Source organism: Dromiciops gliroides, chromosome 1, assembly GCF_019393635.1.
Source record: "Dromiciops gliroides isolate mDroGli1 chromosome 1, mDroGli1.pri, whole genome shotgun sequence".
NCBI classification, from domain to species: domain Eukaryota; kingdom Metazoa; phylum Chordata; class Mammalia; order Microbiotheria; family Microbiotheriidae; genus Dromiciops; species Dromiciops gliroides.
The window spans coordinates 31,798,252-31,811,144 of record NC_057861.1 but is presented as its reverse complement, the minus strand read 5'-3'; the positions used below and the strand labels follow the sequence as shown (position 1 = coordinate 31,811,144).

The 12,893-nt window shown below is 44.8% G+C and overlaps 1 protein-coding gene across 1 annotated transcript in view; it reads right to left on the bottom strand.

Moving 5' to 3' along the window:
- Positions 1 to 346: 346 nt before the first annotated feature.
- Positions 347 to 12,893, bottom strand: part of KNTC1 (kinetochore associated 1) — a 98,774-nt gene continuing 86,227 nt past the window's right edge. Inside the window, exons 57-64 of the mRNA XM_043975126.1 lie at positions 11,742 to 11,798; positions 11,331 to 11,385; positions 11,152 to 11,215; positions 9,338 to 9,467; positions 3,439 to 3,528; positions 2,586 to 2,731; positions 1,876 to 1,966; positions 347 to 711 (exon numbers count right to left, since the gene is read on the bottom strand). Coding sequence (XP_043831061.1) covers positions 688 to 711; positions 1,876 to 1,966; positions 2,586 to 2,731; positions 3,439 to 3,528; positions 9,338 to 9,467; positions 11,152 to 11,215; positions 11,331 to 11,385; positions 11,742 to 11,798 — 657 coding nt within the window. The 3' untranslated portion in view covers positions 347 to 687. The remainder of the gene's footprint in view (positions 712 to 1,875; positions 1,967 to 2,585; positions 2,732 to 3,438; positions 3,529 to 9,337; positions 9,468 to 11,151; positions 11,216 to 11,330; positions 11,386 to 11,741; positions 11,799 to 12,893) is intronic.

Genomic DNA, 12,893 nt, shown 5'->3' with positions numbered 1-12,893 from the left:
GACTGGTACATACTTGTGTTTGGGACTCTGAGGCCGGTTTCTTATCAACCACAGCCTGCTGCCTACTTCTCTTTACAGAATTCTGGGAGAAGGGGAAAAAACATCAGTAAAGAATGCTGGAGCAGGTCGTGATTTTGTCTTTAATGTAAAACTGAGTCAGTGATGATCTCTCAGTGGTTAGAACAAAGGTCAGAACAAAAATAAATTACGGTCTATCTAACAGTTCAGTCATGTGAATAATTACAAATGTCTTAGGCTACAAAGAGAGGAAAATAAATAGGGAACCTAAGTTTTATGCTCTTGGTAAAGCGTTGTCTTTCCAATCACCTTCAACAAAAGTAACATATTGAAGATAATAAAGCATTTTATGGATAATGAGCATTAACACAGAATATACATTCAGAGAATTGCCCCTTCCTCCCCTTTTCCTTTAGATAAAAGGGAAGACAAGTGTTGATCCAATCGCCAAATGCTAGAAGCATGTGGGACATGTCAGAGAGGTCTGTGGCCTCATGAGCCTCGGGCTACTCGGAGGCCAAAAGCGTACAGATGGACCATGATGTTCCAAGTCACTTCAATAGCGGCTCCCTTCTCCATTGCACAGTAAATGCTGAGACACAGGAACTATTGTCAATGAATGTCCAGTTCCGACCTCCTCTTGTCCTTCTTGTATAAGGATTGTGAGGATTACTTCGATTCACTTAGAAACATCTGAAAGGAGAGAAAAGAGAGTGAGTAAATAATAGAATCTGATTTCTTAATGATTTTTTTCCACAAGAAAAAAAGATTTTGCAACTTCAAGCGCTGTTTAAGAACTGAAATTGGATTACTGAAATGCACACACAAAGCAGCTCATCTGACCCCTCAAGGTTAGGCAAGACAAAGGAAAGGTTGAAACAGAATCTCCAGACATCACATGCAATTTGTTTCTACTTCCTGATTTTATTTTCTAAGTTTCTCTATTGAATCTACTTTCCCTTTCTTGAGGAAAAGCAGTCTTGCACCATCAATGCAAAGGTATCTTTGGTCTGATCTGAAACAAAGAATAAAAAAGGGACCAAAGAAGTTTCAATATTTATGCTGCATTCTAAAAAAAAAAATTCAGCTCATCCTTGAGTTATACAATTGGATGTAAAGTCATTAGCACACTGGGAACTGAAGATTTGGTTCCTGAGTCAGTTCCTGGGTTCATATCCTGCCTCTGACATTTGATACCTGTGTGACTCTGGGGAAGTCCCTTATGTTCCCTGAGCCAGTTTCCTCCCCTGTAAAATGAAGGGGGGTGGGCCTGGACGGTCTCTGGGGTCCTTTCCAGCTTTCAAACCAGGATCCTATGTCCCACCCTCCCCCAACACAAATTGAAACCCACCTATAACAGCCCAGAGAGGTTGTGTGTGACCCACGATCACACAGCTGCTAAGTGTCAAAGTGGCCATCACACCCCAGGGCCTCCACGTCACCAAATGTCAGTTTCTCAGTGGCATTATCATTTTCGTTATTTACTTATCAATACAACACCTGTTCTAATGAAAATGTAACTCCATTAGGAATCACAGAGCTGAAAGAGACTTGGGGACCAGCTGAGCCCACAATCAGAGAGTGGTGAAGCTGGGCAAGGAGTCAAGGCTGAATCTCCTGACCCTAGACTCACCAGGACACTTTCCCCACAGATGACGCTGCTCAAATCTGTATTTCAAAGATTCACTGAAAACATAAGCAAGTTCTGAAGTGTATACAGCCAAAAAGATTGCGCGCGCACACACATGCACACACGCTTGCACAATCTTAATAAGGAAAAATGATCCATTTTAGTGTACCAGGAATGTATATTTCAGAAGAAAGGTCATTTCCTATGGTTATGGATGCTCTCCTTACCTTCACAATGTCACAAGGAGCTGTATCTAATGGCACAGGATTCCCACACTGTTTTAAGTATTCCGTTATTAGGACCGCAGCTTCATCCAAACTATGCAATAGAAAAAATTATCTCATTAATACTTTGGAGTCTAGGTGGTTGCAATGCAAATAATGTGGATCTACCACCAACCATAGTCACACTGGAAAAGAGCTGTAAGAAAGGGTTCGACAGGTCATGGACTAAAAACGCAAGCTGGGACTTGGCAGCCTAACAAAATCTTGGCAAATCCTCCTCTGGTAAGGGAGAGTGCTCCTGTTGCATGACCCTTTGGGTCGCTGGTGTACAGTTATCTATTCACATATCAGCCTTTTTCTTTTTTTCCATAAGATTTCTAGTTCCAAATTTTTCTCTCACCTTGCCTTCCCTCCCCCCTCCCCAAGACATAAAGCAATCTAATATAGGCTATATATGTACAATCACATTAAACACATTTCTGCATTAGTCATGTTGTGAAAGAAGAATCAGAACAAAAGGGAAAAACCTCGAAAAAAGAGAAAAAAAAAAAACAAAAAAGTAGAAACAGTATGGTTCAATCAAACATCAGCCTTTTTCCTGGAATAAGTGTAAAACCTAAGGAATTTCAACCCCATCCAGTTGTCTCTGTCTCATTTCTCGCTTCAGACACAGGAGGAGACAACCCAGGATGCACTTTTCTGGGCTAACGTACCTATCATCGTGGATGAGATAGTTCACCAACTCCTTGACCTTCTGGACACGTATGACTCGTGATTTCAACAGTGGAAAGTATTTTGTGTTTGTCAGCATCCCAAACTGCTTCTTGTTTATGACGTGATTCAGAATAAAACTGCTCACCTGTAAAATAACAAGTCTTCCTCCATTTGAATTGTGGCCCAGACCCCAGACTATCACCCTGAGCTATAGCATTCTTTTTTTTTGTTTTTGTTTTTTTTGCGGGGCAATGAGAGTTAAGTGACTTGCCCAGGGTCACACAGCTAGTAAGTGTCAAGTGTCTGAGGCCAGATTTGAACTCAGGTACTCCTGAATCCAGGGCCGGTGCTCTATCCACTGAGCTATCTAGCCACCCCCGAGCTATAGCATTCTTGATAATTCCACAGCAAACTCTTTTTCTGGGGAACTAAATCCTTTGTAGTACATGAAGAGATAGCAAAGACTCAGTGGTGCCCATAGTTGTTTTGTATTTCATAGAGATACATCTGTTTATAGACACACACATTCTGACTATATGACCATGCTAAGGAAAGCTCTAGGGAGCAGTGCTTTTGTCAGTATGGAGAATGCTTCCTCCACTTCTCTAATCAGCCCTAGGCATCAGTCCGAGGCCCAGGGAGGTTAATGGAAGAAGCCCTCCAGCTAGGAAGGGTCACAGGTGGGAGTTCAATCAGATCTTCCTGATGAACTTGGGCTCAGCATCTTCTCCCTCTCTGCTAGGCCATCTTGGCAGCGTGGAAGTCAGAAGGCCCCAGTCCTCATTTCGGGCCAGTTGTCACCCACTGAGATAAAATCTGCTGTGTCAAAAGTGAACTAAAGTGGTTACTCACTTGACAGGCAAATCCCGCCAGCCGGCCGGTGTTCATATGTTCATCTACTTGTTGTAAAACAGTCTCGGGATTACACCAGCTCAAGAAATTCTGTGGGGAAAAACAGAATATGAAAAGTCAACATGGAGATTCAAAAGGGAGGAAAAGAAGGCACCATCCTCGCTCAGTTGCCTTACGCTTGGGATATTGCCACTTGAAAACCGCCAAGCCTTAAGGAAAATCAACTTGAGAAGAGATGACAGTTCCATCAGTAGGACTGGTCATCATCGATGAATTATAGTTAAATTCATTTCAGTTCAACCCGACAGGTTGTTTATTGATGGGCAAGGTGGGGGGGCGGGGGAGATAGAGATAAGAGGAAACACAGTCCCTGCCATCTTCCCGGAAGAAAGAGGAAGATGGGACATTTACACACACAAACACACACAAGATACTTTGAAGAGGAAGCCTACGCTGACCCCTGGGGGAGGTGGCCTCTGGCTGAAATCTTGAGGGACAGAGGGATACTAAGAGGTGGAGGGAAGGCAGATACTCCAGGCTGGGGGCAGGGGGTGGGGGCAGCCTGTGCAGAGGTACAGAACTCACTACCGCATGTGAAGGGGAGGACTGACAGTCCTGCTCTGTGATAGACCTAGATAGGTACACCAGAGCCAGGTGGTGAGGAGCTGTATAGGTCAAGCTGAGGAACTGAATTTTATCCTCAAAGCCAAAGGGAGCCAAGGAAGGATCCTGAGCAGGGGAGTGACTGGTCACGCATGTGGTAACCAAGGGAGAACATGAGCTGTTTCTGGAGCTGCTACTGTGCCCTCCAGGCAGTCCACGTCCACAAGGAGCCCATGGGCTCCTTTCTTCATCCCCGGGCAGACTCGAGCACGTGCACTGTCATCCCCCAGACCTCCCACCTTCCACTTCTCTCCTAGAACTGTAATCAACACAGCCACTTCTGGAGGTACCTGTGATGCAGGGGCTTGTTCTAGTCACTGTCTTTGTGAGTTCCCAGGCCTGGCCGCCCGTCTCGTGTTTGTTATCTCAGGGACTGTTTTGCTTTTGTTTCTGTATGCCAAGAATGCCACAGAGTGCCCGGCACATAGCAATGACCTTTTTGTCCATTTGTATGTGCCGGATGGAGGGGAGTGGGAGGGACTTGAAGTAGGGAGACTAATGAGGAGGTTGCTGTGACCCTCTGAGAGGTCCCAGGGGCCTGGCCTAAGGAGATAAAAGCAGCATGTGAGGGATGTCATGAGGGCCTCGAGGAGGTGAGAGGGTGACTCAGAAGGCCTGTGAGGGGCCTTGGAAGGACAATGGTTTCCTTAGCCAACACTGGGGTGCGTGAAGGAGGGGAGATCCCACATCCCATTAACTTTGCAACACTCAGCTGCCTTCTCATCTCACGCTCCCTCACTAAAACCACAGGGTGGTTTCCACGTCAATGACTCCTGGCCACGTGTTTTCCTTCTAGCTCTTGCACAGGTGATATTGTGAAGCCAAGGGCTGGCCTTGGTCTTGGGCACCTTCAGTGTCCTTAGCTTGAGAATATGCCCCAGGCTGGTGAGCAGGCAGAGCTGGGGAACTGTGTGTGGAACTGCATATGGTGTCAGATGATTCTTCCTGGTCTTTCTTCTTTTTCTTCATCTTTATCTTCTTCAGCATCTTCGTCCTCATCCTCATCGCCACAGCTAACATTTAGAGTTTACCATGTGCCAGGCACAGTGCTAAGTGCTTTACAATTGGTATCTCATTTGATCCTCACGACCACTCAGGGAAGGAGGTGCTATTATTATTCCCACTTTTTTACTGAGAAGAAAACTGAGGCAGATAGCAGTTAAGTGATTTGCCCAAGGTCACAGATCTGAGTAAGGATCCAAATAAGGATCTGAAGCTAGATTCAAACGCAGGTCTTCCTGACTCTAGGCCCGGTGCTCTATGCACTACACCACCTCACTGCCTGAATACAATGAATACGTTGCTTGGTTTTGTTTTTTGGTTTTTTTATTGTTATAAAAAACGTTTCCTAGGTAGGAAATGGAAAAAGATATGGTCAGAAATGAAAATGATGTAAAACCAAAGATAGCAACATCCCTCCTAAAAAAAAGGCATAGCCCTTAGCCCCAAAGGGATTTATAATCTAGGCATTTAAATAAAGGCATTTGGGGAGGGGGGCAGGGCAATGAGGGTTAAGTGACTTGCCCAGGGTCACACAGCTAGTAAGTGTCAAGTGTCTGAGGCCGGATTTGAACTCAGGTCCTCCTGAATCCAGGGCCAGTGCTTTGTCCACTGCACCATCTAGCTGCCCCTAAATAAAGGCATTTTTTAAAAGGATTTATAATCTAGTAAGAGAGAGAAGACAGAGACAAATAACTACAATAAAGCATGGGAATTTTTTGGGTGCCAAATTGGTTGTGTTGAAACTGTATCTTGGGGCAGATAGGTGGCGCAGTGGATAGAGCACCGGCCCTGGAGTCAGGAAGACCCGAGTTCAAATCCGGCCTCAGACACTTAACACTTACTAGCTGTGTGACCCTGGGCAAGTCACTTAACCCCCATTGCCTCACCAAAAAAAAAAAAAAAAGAAAGAAACTGTATCTTGTTCTGGTCCCAAGTTAGTATAGTAAGTAACTTTATAAGTAGCTGGTATAAAGTAAAAATAGTAGGTAGTAAGATTGCAAAAGGGGAACATAGAAGTCACTTACAACTATTCCACAAATTAAGGGCACATAATAGTTGCTTGAAAACTGTCTCATAAATTTACAGGAGCATAAGAGCCATTGACAAGTCCTCATAAATTAACTGAGGTCACGCACTAAGACTATCTGCTAAATTAGGGGAAGCCAGCCAGGGCCTAACCTAACAGCCCCTCTGCTCTCCATCTGTAAGCTGCTGATAAGCCCCAGACACGTGCAGCAAAACCAGGAACATATTATACAAATAAACTAACCCTAAGGTAGGGCTTTGAGACACTGCTATGTCAATGAATTAAGCCTAAGAAGGTATAGATAAGAGTTAGTCCGTTCCCCACCACCAAATATAAAAATGGAACCCCAAACTCCTGTCCCTTGAGCATGCCTCTACCTGCTAGGGGTCTGTGCTGCCCAAATGCTCCCAACTCTGATCCAGTTATGTAAGTGACTCCATGCCCTCATCCCTCCTCATTCTCTTCCCCAACACTGTGTGCCTCCCTCCACCAGCCCATCTGCTAGTCCCCATGCCATAGCTTCTGTACTCTCACTAAAGTGTGACTGAATCACTATTCCCTATTGCTGCCATGGTGGCCTTTCCCAGTAAGTCCAAATAAGTGCTAAGCTTGCCCCAGCCCCCTCTTTAGCTCATAAATAGGAAGCAGCAGGACTGAGATTAAATTCTGTCCCATAGCCTCCCCTACCTTGAACAAAAATGGCGCTATGAATCCATTGGTTAAACGAAACAGTGAGCAGATTAACCTCATGCCCCCTTCCAGGAGGGATTTTCCCTTCATTAGATCACAATAAATTAATGAATAATTCAATAAATCATTAATAATTCACGGGGTTATAGCAAACTTATGTTGAGGAAGCCCCTTCCCCCAGTGCAGATTGGAGGCTGTTGTACAACTTATGAGAGAATCCCTTGAGGCTCTGAGGGGTTGACTTGCCCAAGGTCACACCAGCAGTATGTATTTGGGGTAGGACTTGAATTCCCTACTTAGAGGTCAAGTCTTCAGCTCCCCATCACCTCCTATGCTTGCCTTACAACGGCCTTCGTGACCTGGCCAAGCCTTCTAGGACCTAGCAACACTGGCCTCCTTGCCGTGCACCACTTACCAACTGGAAGGGTCACCCTCCTCACCTCTCCCTTCTGGCTTCCTCCCAGTCCCGCCTTCTGTAAGAGGCCAACTTTGCAGGTACCCTCAATGCTAGTGCCCTTCCTGGGAGATCACCTTCAATTGGCCCTCTCTAGAGCTTGAATACAAACAAACAGTTGTTTGCACGTCATTCCTCCCATTAGAATATGAATTCAGTCAGGGCCAGGGGATGTTTTTGTGATTCTTTTGGTCTTTGAGTGTCTAGCACAGCGCCTGGTGCATAGCAGGCGCTTATGAAATGTTCACTGGTTTGAATATAAACATTATAAAAGATGAACAGAGTGCTATGGAACATTGGAGAATAAAAAGAACGCTTCACCTAGAGAAATCAGAGAAGGCTTCATGGAGGCGGTGGTGTCTGAGCTGAGGCTTGCAGGGAAGAGGACAAGCAGCTTCTGGGTGAACAAAGGCACAGGCACAGGCAAGTTTGGGACAGGTTCTGGGAGTGGCAAAGAGCCCAATTTCCCAGGAGCACAGAGTGTGTGAAGAAAGTAAAAGAGGAGCAGAAAGACAGGTTTGATGCAGATGTTAAGGAGGAATCCGCCTTCATCTGAGCTCTCCTCAATCATTGTTAATATTTGTGCTGAGCTATTAATTAAATCCTGTTGGGCTTTAATTTTCTCCTGATTATACAGTCACTCCAACCCGACTGTAAGTAATAAAGTCAGTCCCGCTTACAAAAATGTGCATGTTTCTTTGAATCTTATTTCAAATGACATTTCTTTTCCTTTCAAAGACTCAAAGCTCTTCATTTAATTGGTTTAAAAAAAATTTTTTTTAATATAAAAAGAAAATATAATTAGTCTGAATGGATTTTTCTGGCCCTTCAGACACTGGTCCCCATAGGAAAAGATGGACAGGAGCCTATGGGGAAGACAAAACAGTGCTCCATCTGCTGGCTGTGCTTTGAATTGCAGGCAGCCATGGTCCCTTCCACTGGGGATTTTTTACCAAACCTTTGTGTGTCTTTGACCCCTTGGGGCAGTGTCTAGTGACACTTTCAGACCCCTGCTCAGAATCATGTTTTTAAATGCATCCCAAAAATGTAGATTACGAAGGAAGTGAATTATATCGAAATAGTTATCAAGATATTACAAAAAGAAGTTGACAGCAGGTTAAGAATCTCTGCTATGAAGGAACAATCCAGATGAGGATTAAAGGTTCACAGCATTTAGAGTTGGAAGGGACCTTCGAGATGGTCATTTGGGGCAGCTAGGTGGCACAGTGGATAGAGCACCAGCCCTGGATTCAGGAGGACCTGAGTTCAAATCTGGCCTCAGACACTTAACACTTACTAGCTGTGTGACCCTGGGCAAGTCACTTAACCCCAATCGCCTCACCAAACAAACAAACAAACAAACAAACAACAAAAAATACAAAACCAAAAACAAGATGGTCTGGTTCAGCTCCATTTACAGAAGAGTAAACTGAGGCTGAGAGAGGGTGAAGGACTTGCCCAAAGTCACACAGATTGTAAGAGGAGAAGCTGGGATATGAGTTCAGGAGCTATGAGTAAAAGTCAGTATTCTTTTAATAATAATAATAATAAAAAATATTGATAAAGTGCTTACTATGTGCCAGACACTGTGCCAAGCACTTTACAATTATGATCTCATTTGTTCCTCAGGACAACCCTGACAAGTAGGGTTGCCCATTATCATGTCCATTTTTACTGGTGAGGAAACAGGCAGAAGGTAAATGACTTGCCCATCATCACAACTATTAAGCGTCCGAGGCACGATTTGAACTCAGGTCTTCCTTGACTCCAGGCCCAGCACTCTGTGTTATCCTATACTGGGGAGCTCTTTCAGTACCACTATCTTGAAAAATCAAGATTCAAGTGGGTTTTCCCCCACAAGTAGAAAGTTAATGTGGTCAAAGAGGAGTCACTTTAGACTGCTTAGTTCTGACCACATCAGTTTTCAGAAAAAAGAAATAAGACCTGATGGCTGAGGTCTCATAGGCTTGCGCAAAAAGCAAGTAGAGCCCTGGGTCGGGGAGATGCCTTTCAAGCCTGTGGGGTTGGACAGCTCCTGGGCTGGGGGGGGCCCTCCTCAGTACCTGGAGCTGCTGGTCTCTCTTCTCTGAGTGGGGCATCAGCAGGAGGCAGGCCAAGGCAAAGGCTGGGAGCTCCAGCTGGCTGTACTGCTTGGCAACTCCGACCATATCAAGGTCCATGGAAACCGGACACCTTCAAGAGAAGAGGCAGTTACTTCCTAAAGAAGAGTCTGCGGCAGAAGAAAACACTGACCTACCTCGAGTAGCTCTCCACAATTGCTTTTTACCTCCTCAACTTTTCATGATTAAAAAAGCAACAACAATTAAAAACCTATTGGCTTCGATGTTAGCTAATAAGTAAACCAAAAGCATCCACGGCATTGCTCAGGGACTGCCATGAAAGGGAAGGCTCAACACACAAATAAAGGTGTCGTGGATCATTACGCATTGATGAAGCACTCACTATGTGCCAGGCACGGAGCTGAGCACTGAGGAGAAAAAGAAAGGCCTGACACTGTTTCTGGGCCCTCCGGGAGGGCCCTCTAATGGGGCAGACAACTTTTAAGTGACGAGAATTCCAAAGATGGATACAGCAAGGATGGAATGCAATCAGAGAGGTAAAAGGAAAGGAAGTTCATAACAAGTTGCTTCTCTCCTTTAGCTCTTTCCTATCTCTCTTCTCTCTTTCTAGGGCTCGTCTGTTCAAAGTTGTTTGCAAGTTGTCTCCCCTGTTAGACTGTCAGCATCTCAAGGGCAGGCATTGCTGTTTGCCTTTCTCAAGATCCCCAGCATTTGGCACAGTGCCTGACACACAGTAGGTGTTTAATAAATGTTTATTAACTGGCAGAGGCAAGTCACTGAACCCCAGATGCCTTAAAACATGTGGTGCTATTTCCAGTCATCCTGATCTATATCTTGCCACTAGACCCAGATGGCTCTGGAGGAGAATTAAACCCAACTCAGTGCACGTGAATTAAACCCAATTCAGTGCAAGTCATAACATCACCTCTTGATGTCATGGTCCTCATTGAGAATGAAGGACAAACCATATCGACAATAATTAACTGACAATTTCAAACAGGCTTGAAAGACTAAATCCTTAGTAAGATAATGCATCTGTCTCTAAAGACCTAGAAGTCTAAAGTCTAAAAGTATTGCTTCTCTTATGCTAGATACATACTTGGGGCTCCACAAATCCTTGTGGAAAAATAATCATTTTATTTTCGGAAAATCAGTTAGGTGGTGCCATGGTGCACAGAGCGCTGGGCCTAGAGTCAAAAATGTGGCCTCAGACACTTACAAGCTGGGTGACCCCGGGCAAGTCACTTCACCCTGTTTGCCTCAGTTTCCTCATCTGTAAAATGAGCTGGAGAAGGAAATGGCAAAACCACTCCAGCACCTTTGTCAGAAAACCCCCAAAGAGGGTCACAGAGAGTCAGACACAACTGAAATGACTAAAGAACTCAAAACATTTATCCACCAATGTGCTACTGGCCTTGCAGAAAGGATAAGATCAATGATACCAGAGCTAGAAGGGGTCTCAGAGCTCATCTAGGTCAACTGCCTCCATTTTATCGATGAGGAAACTAAGCATCAGAGGTTGTGACTTGCCCAAAGGTGCACGGACACTCGCTGGCAGAGATGGGATTAGAACCCTGGGCTTCTGATCCCAAATTCAGCAGGCCTCTGGCTGTTTGGCGCGCAGTACTCCCCAGAGAAGCACAGAAGCTCTAAGGACATGAGAAAGGCTGACATGGCGGGTTTAGCCTTCAAACCAAAATGCAGGACCACTTGGAGATTTTCTTAAGATCGAAAGGTTTTCTAACATAGCTGTTTTATCCTTTCTCCTGAAAATATAGAAATGACACTTTACTTACTCTAGGAGAACCACTAGACTCTCTCGACAGGCCAATAACTGAGCAGGACCCAGGGGACAAGAGGCTGAGAATAAAATGTGAAAGACCCAAATAAAAAACGCTGACATCACAATAACCGTGTTCTTCTTATTCAGTTCTAACCCCTGGCCTCGGGAAAGCCAAAGGAGGAAGAAAGGTACCTGACATTAGTGGGATCTGGGAGACTCGCTGCCACGCTCTGCCGAAGTAAGGGATCTGTAGGAGGCAAAGGTATCTTACAGATCCAGGGGCTACAGCAGATCCTCGGTCACCTCTGGATCACCACCCTCGTGCAGAAGCTTGCATGGAACCCCCTGCCATAACAAAGTCCTTCCCATTCTAGAAAATGACTTCTCCTCTGGGTGGAGCATGCCTGGTGACTCTACCCACCAAAGACTGTCCAGGCCACTCCATCAGTCCGAGACCACAAGCATGGAACTGACCCCTCCATCCACAAGCCTCCTTCTAGGGCGGAACACATTGTGGCATACTAGACAACCACATATACCTCAGGAGCGTGGAGATCACACTAAAATATCGAGCGTAGGCCAGGAAAATACCAGTGCACATACCTGCCATAAGGAGTGTATGTTGGAAATTGCTGTTAAAACATTCCTCAGATAGTTAATCTGGAAAAAAAAAATAAATTTCAATGAGTAATTTATCATTCTGAAAGAGTAGTCTGGTATTCCACAGTTTCAAGTGAGATATTTGAAGATAAGACATATATTCTATCAAGAATACAGTGGTAAATTTATATATATAAAATACCCAGAAATTTGTGCCAACACTTTGCATATTAATTTAATAAGAAGAGCTAGCATTGCTATAGCTCTTTAACTTTTGCAAAGCACTCCACATATGTTATCCCATTTAATCCACACAATCAACCTGGCAGGTGGGTACTATTATTGCCCCACATGATAAATGAGGAAACTGAGGCTAAGTGAAGGTTAAGTAACACGTAGGATCACACAGCTAGGTATGAGGCAGGATCTGAACTCAGTTCTTCCTGACCAAGTCCAGCGCTCACACTACCCTTCCTAGCTTCCTCTAAATGTCTAAGTTTCCTGTTCCTACTCCAAAGCCTCGTGGGGGCCCAAAGGGGGTCCTGGGCTCTCAGAGACTGTGCCGGTAGAACACAAACTAGAGCTTGCAAAAGCTTGAAAGGCTTCAAGTAAAGACCCAGAATGTCTTTGTCATCTGATGTCCAGCCAAGGGAAGGGCAGAGGCTCATCCGCAGAGGTTTGGCCACTAGGTTGGTTGCTGTTTTCAACAATCCATGAGGACAGTCTACTAGAGGCAGCTAGGTGGCAAAATAGATGGAGTGCTAGGCCTGGAATCAAGAAGACCTGAGTTCAAATCCTGATTCAGACACTTCTTAGCAGTGTGACCCTGGGCAAGTCATTTGATATGTTGCCCTCCGTGTTCTCATCTGTTAAAGGGAGATGATAATAGTACCTTCCTGCCAGGGTTCTTGCCAGAAGTACTTTGCAAATCTTGGAGCATTATATAAATTATCACCATCATCATTGTTGCCATTATAGCCCAGAGGAACTGGAACCTCTATTGAAAGGGGAAATACCTAGACTGATGAAATCCTCACTGGGTGAAGGACTAAAGGATAAGTTTAATAATAGCAATAAGTTTGCTTTCTTCCTCCTTTGGCTTTCCCGAGATTTCACAGCAGGTTATGGATGTTGGGCTGCTTAACAGTTTTTGTT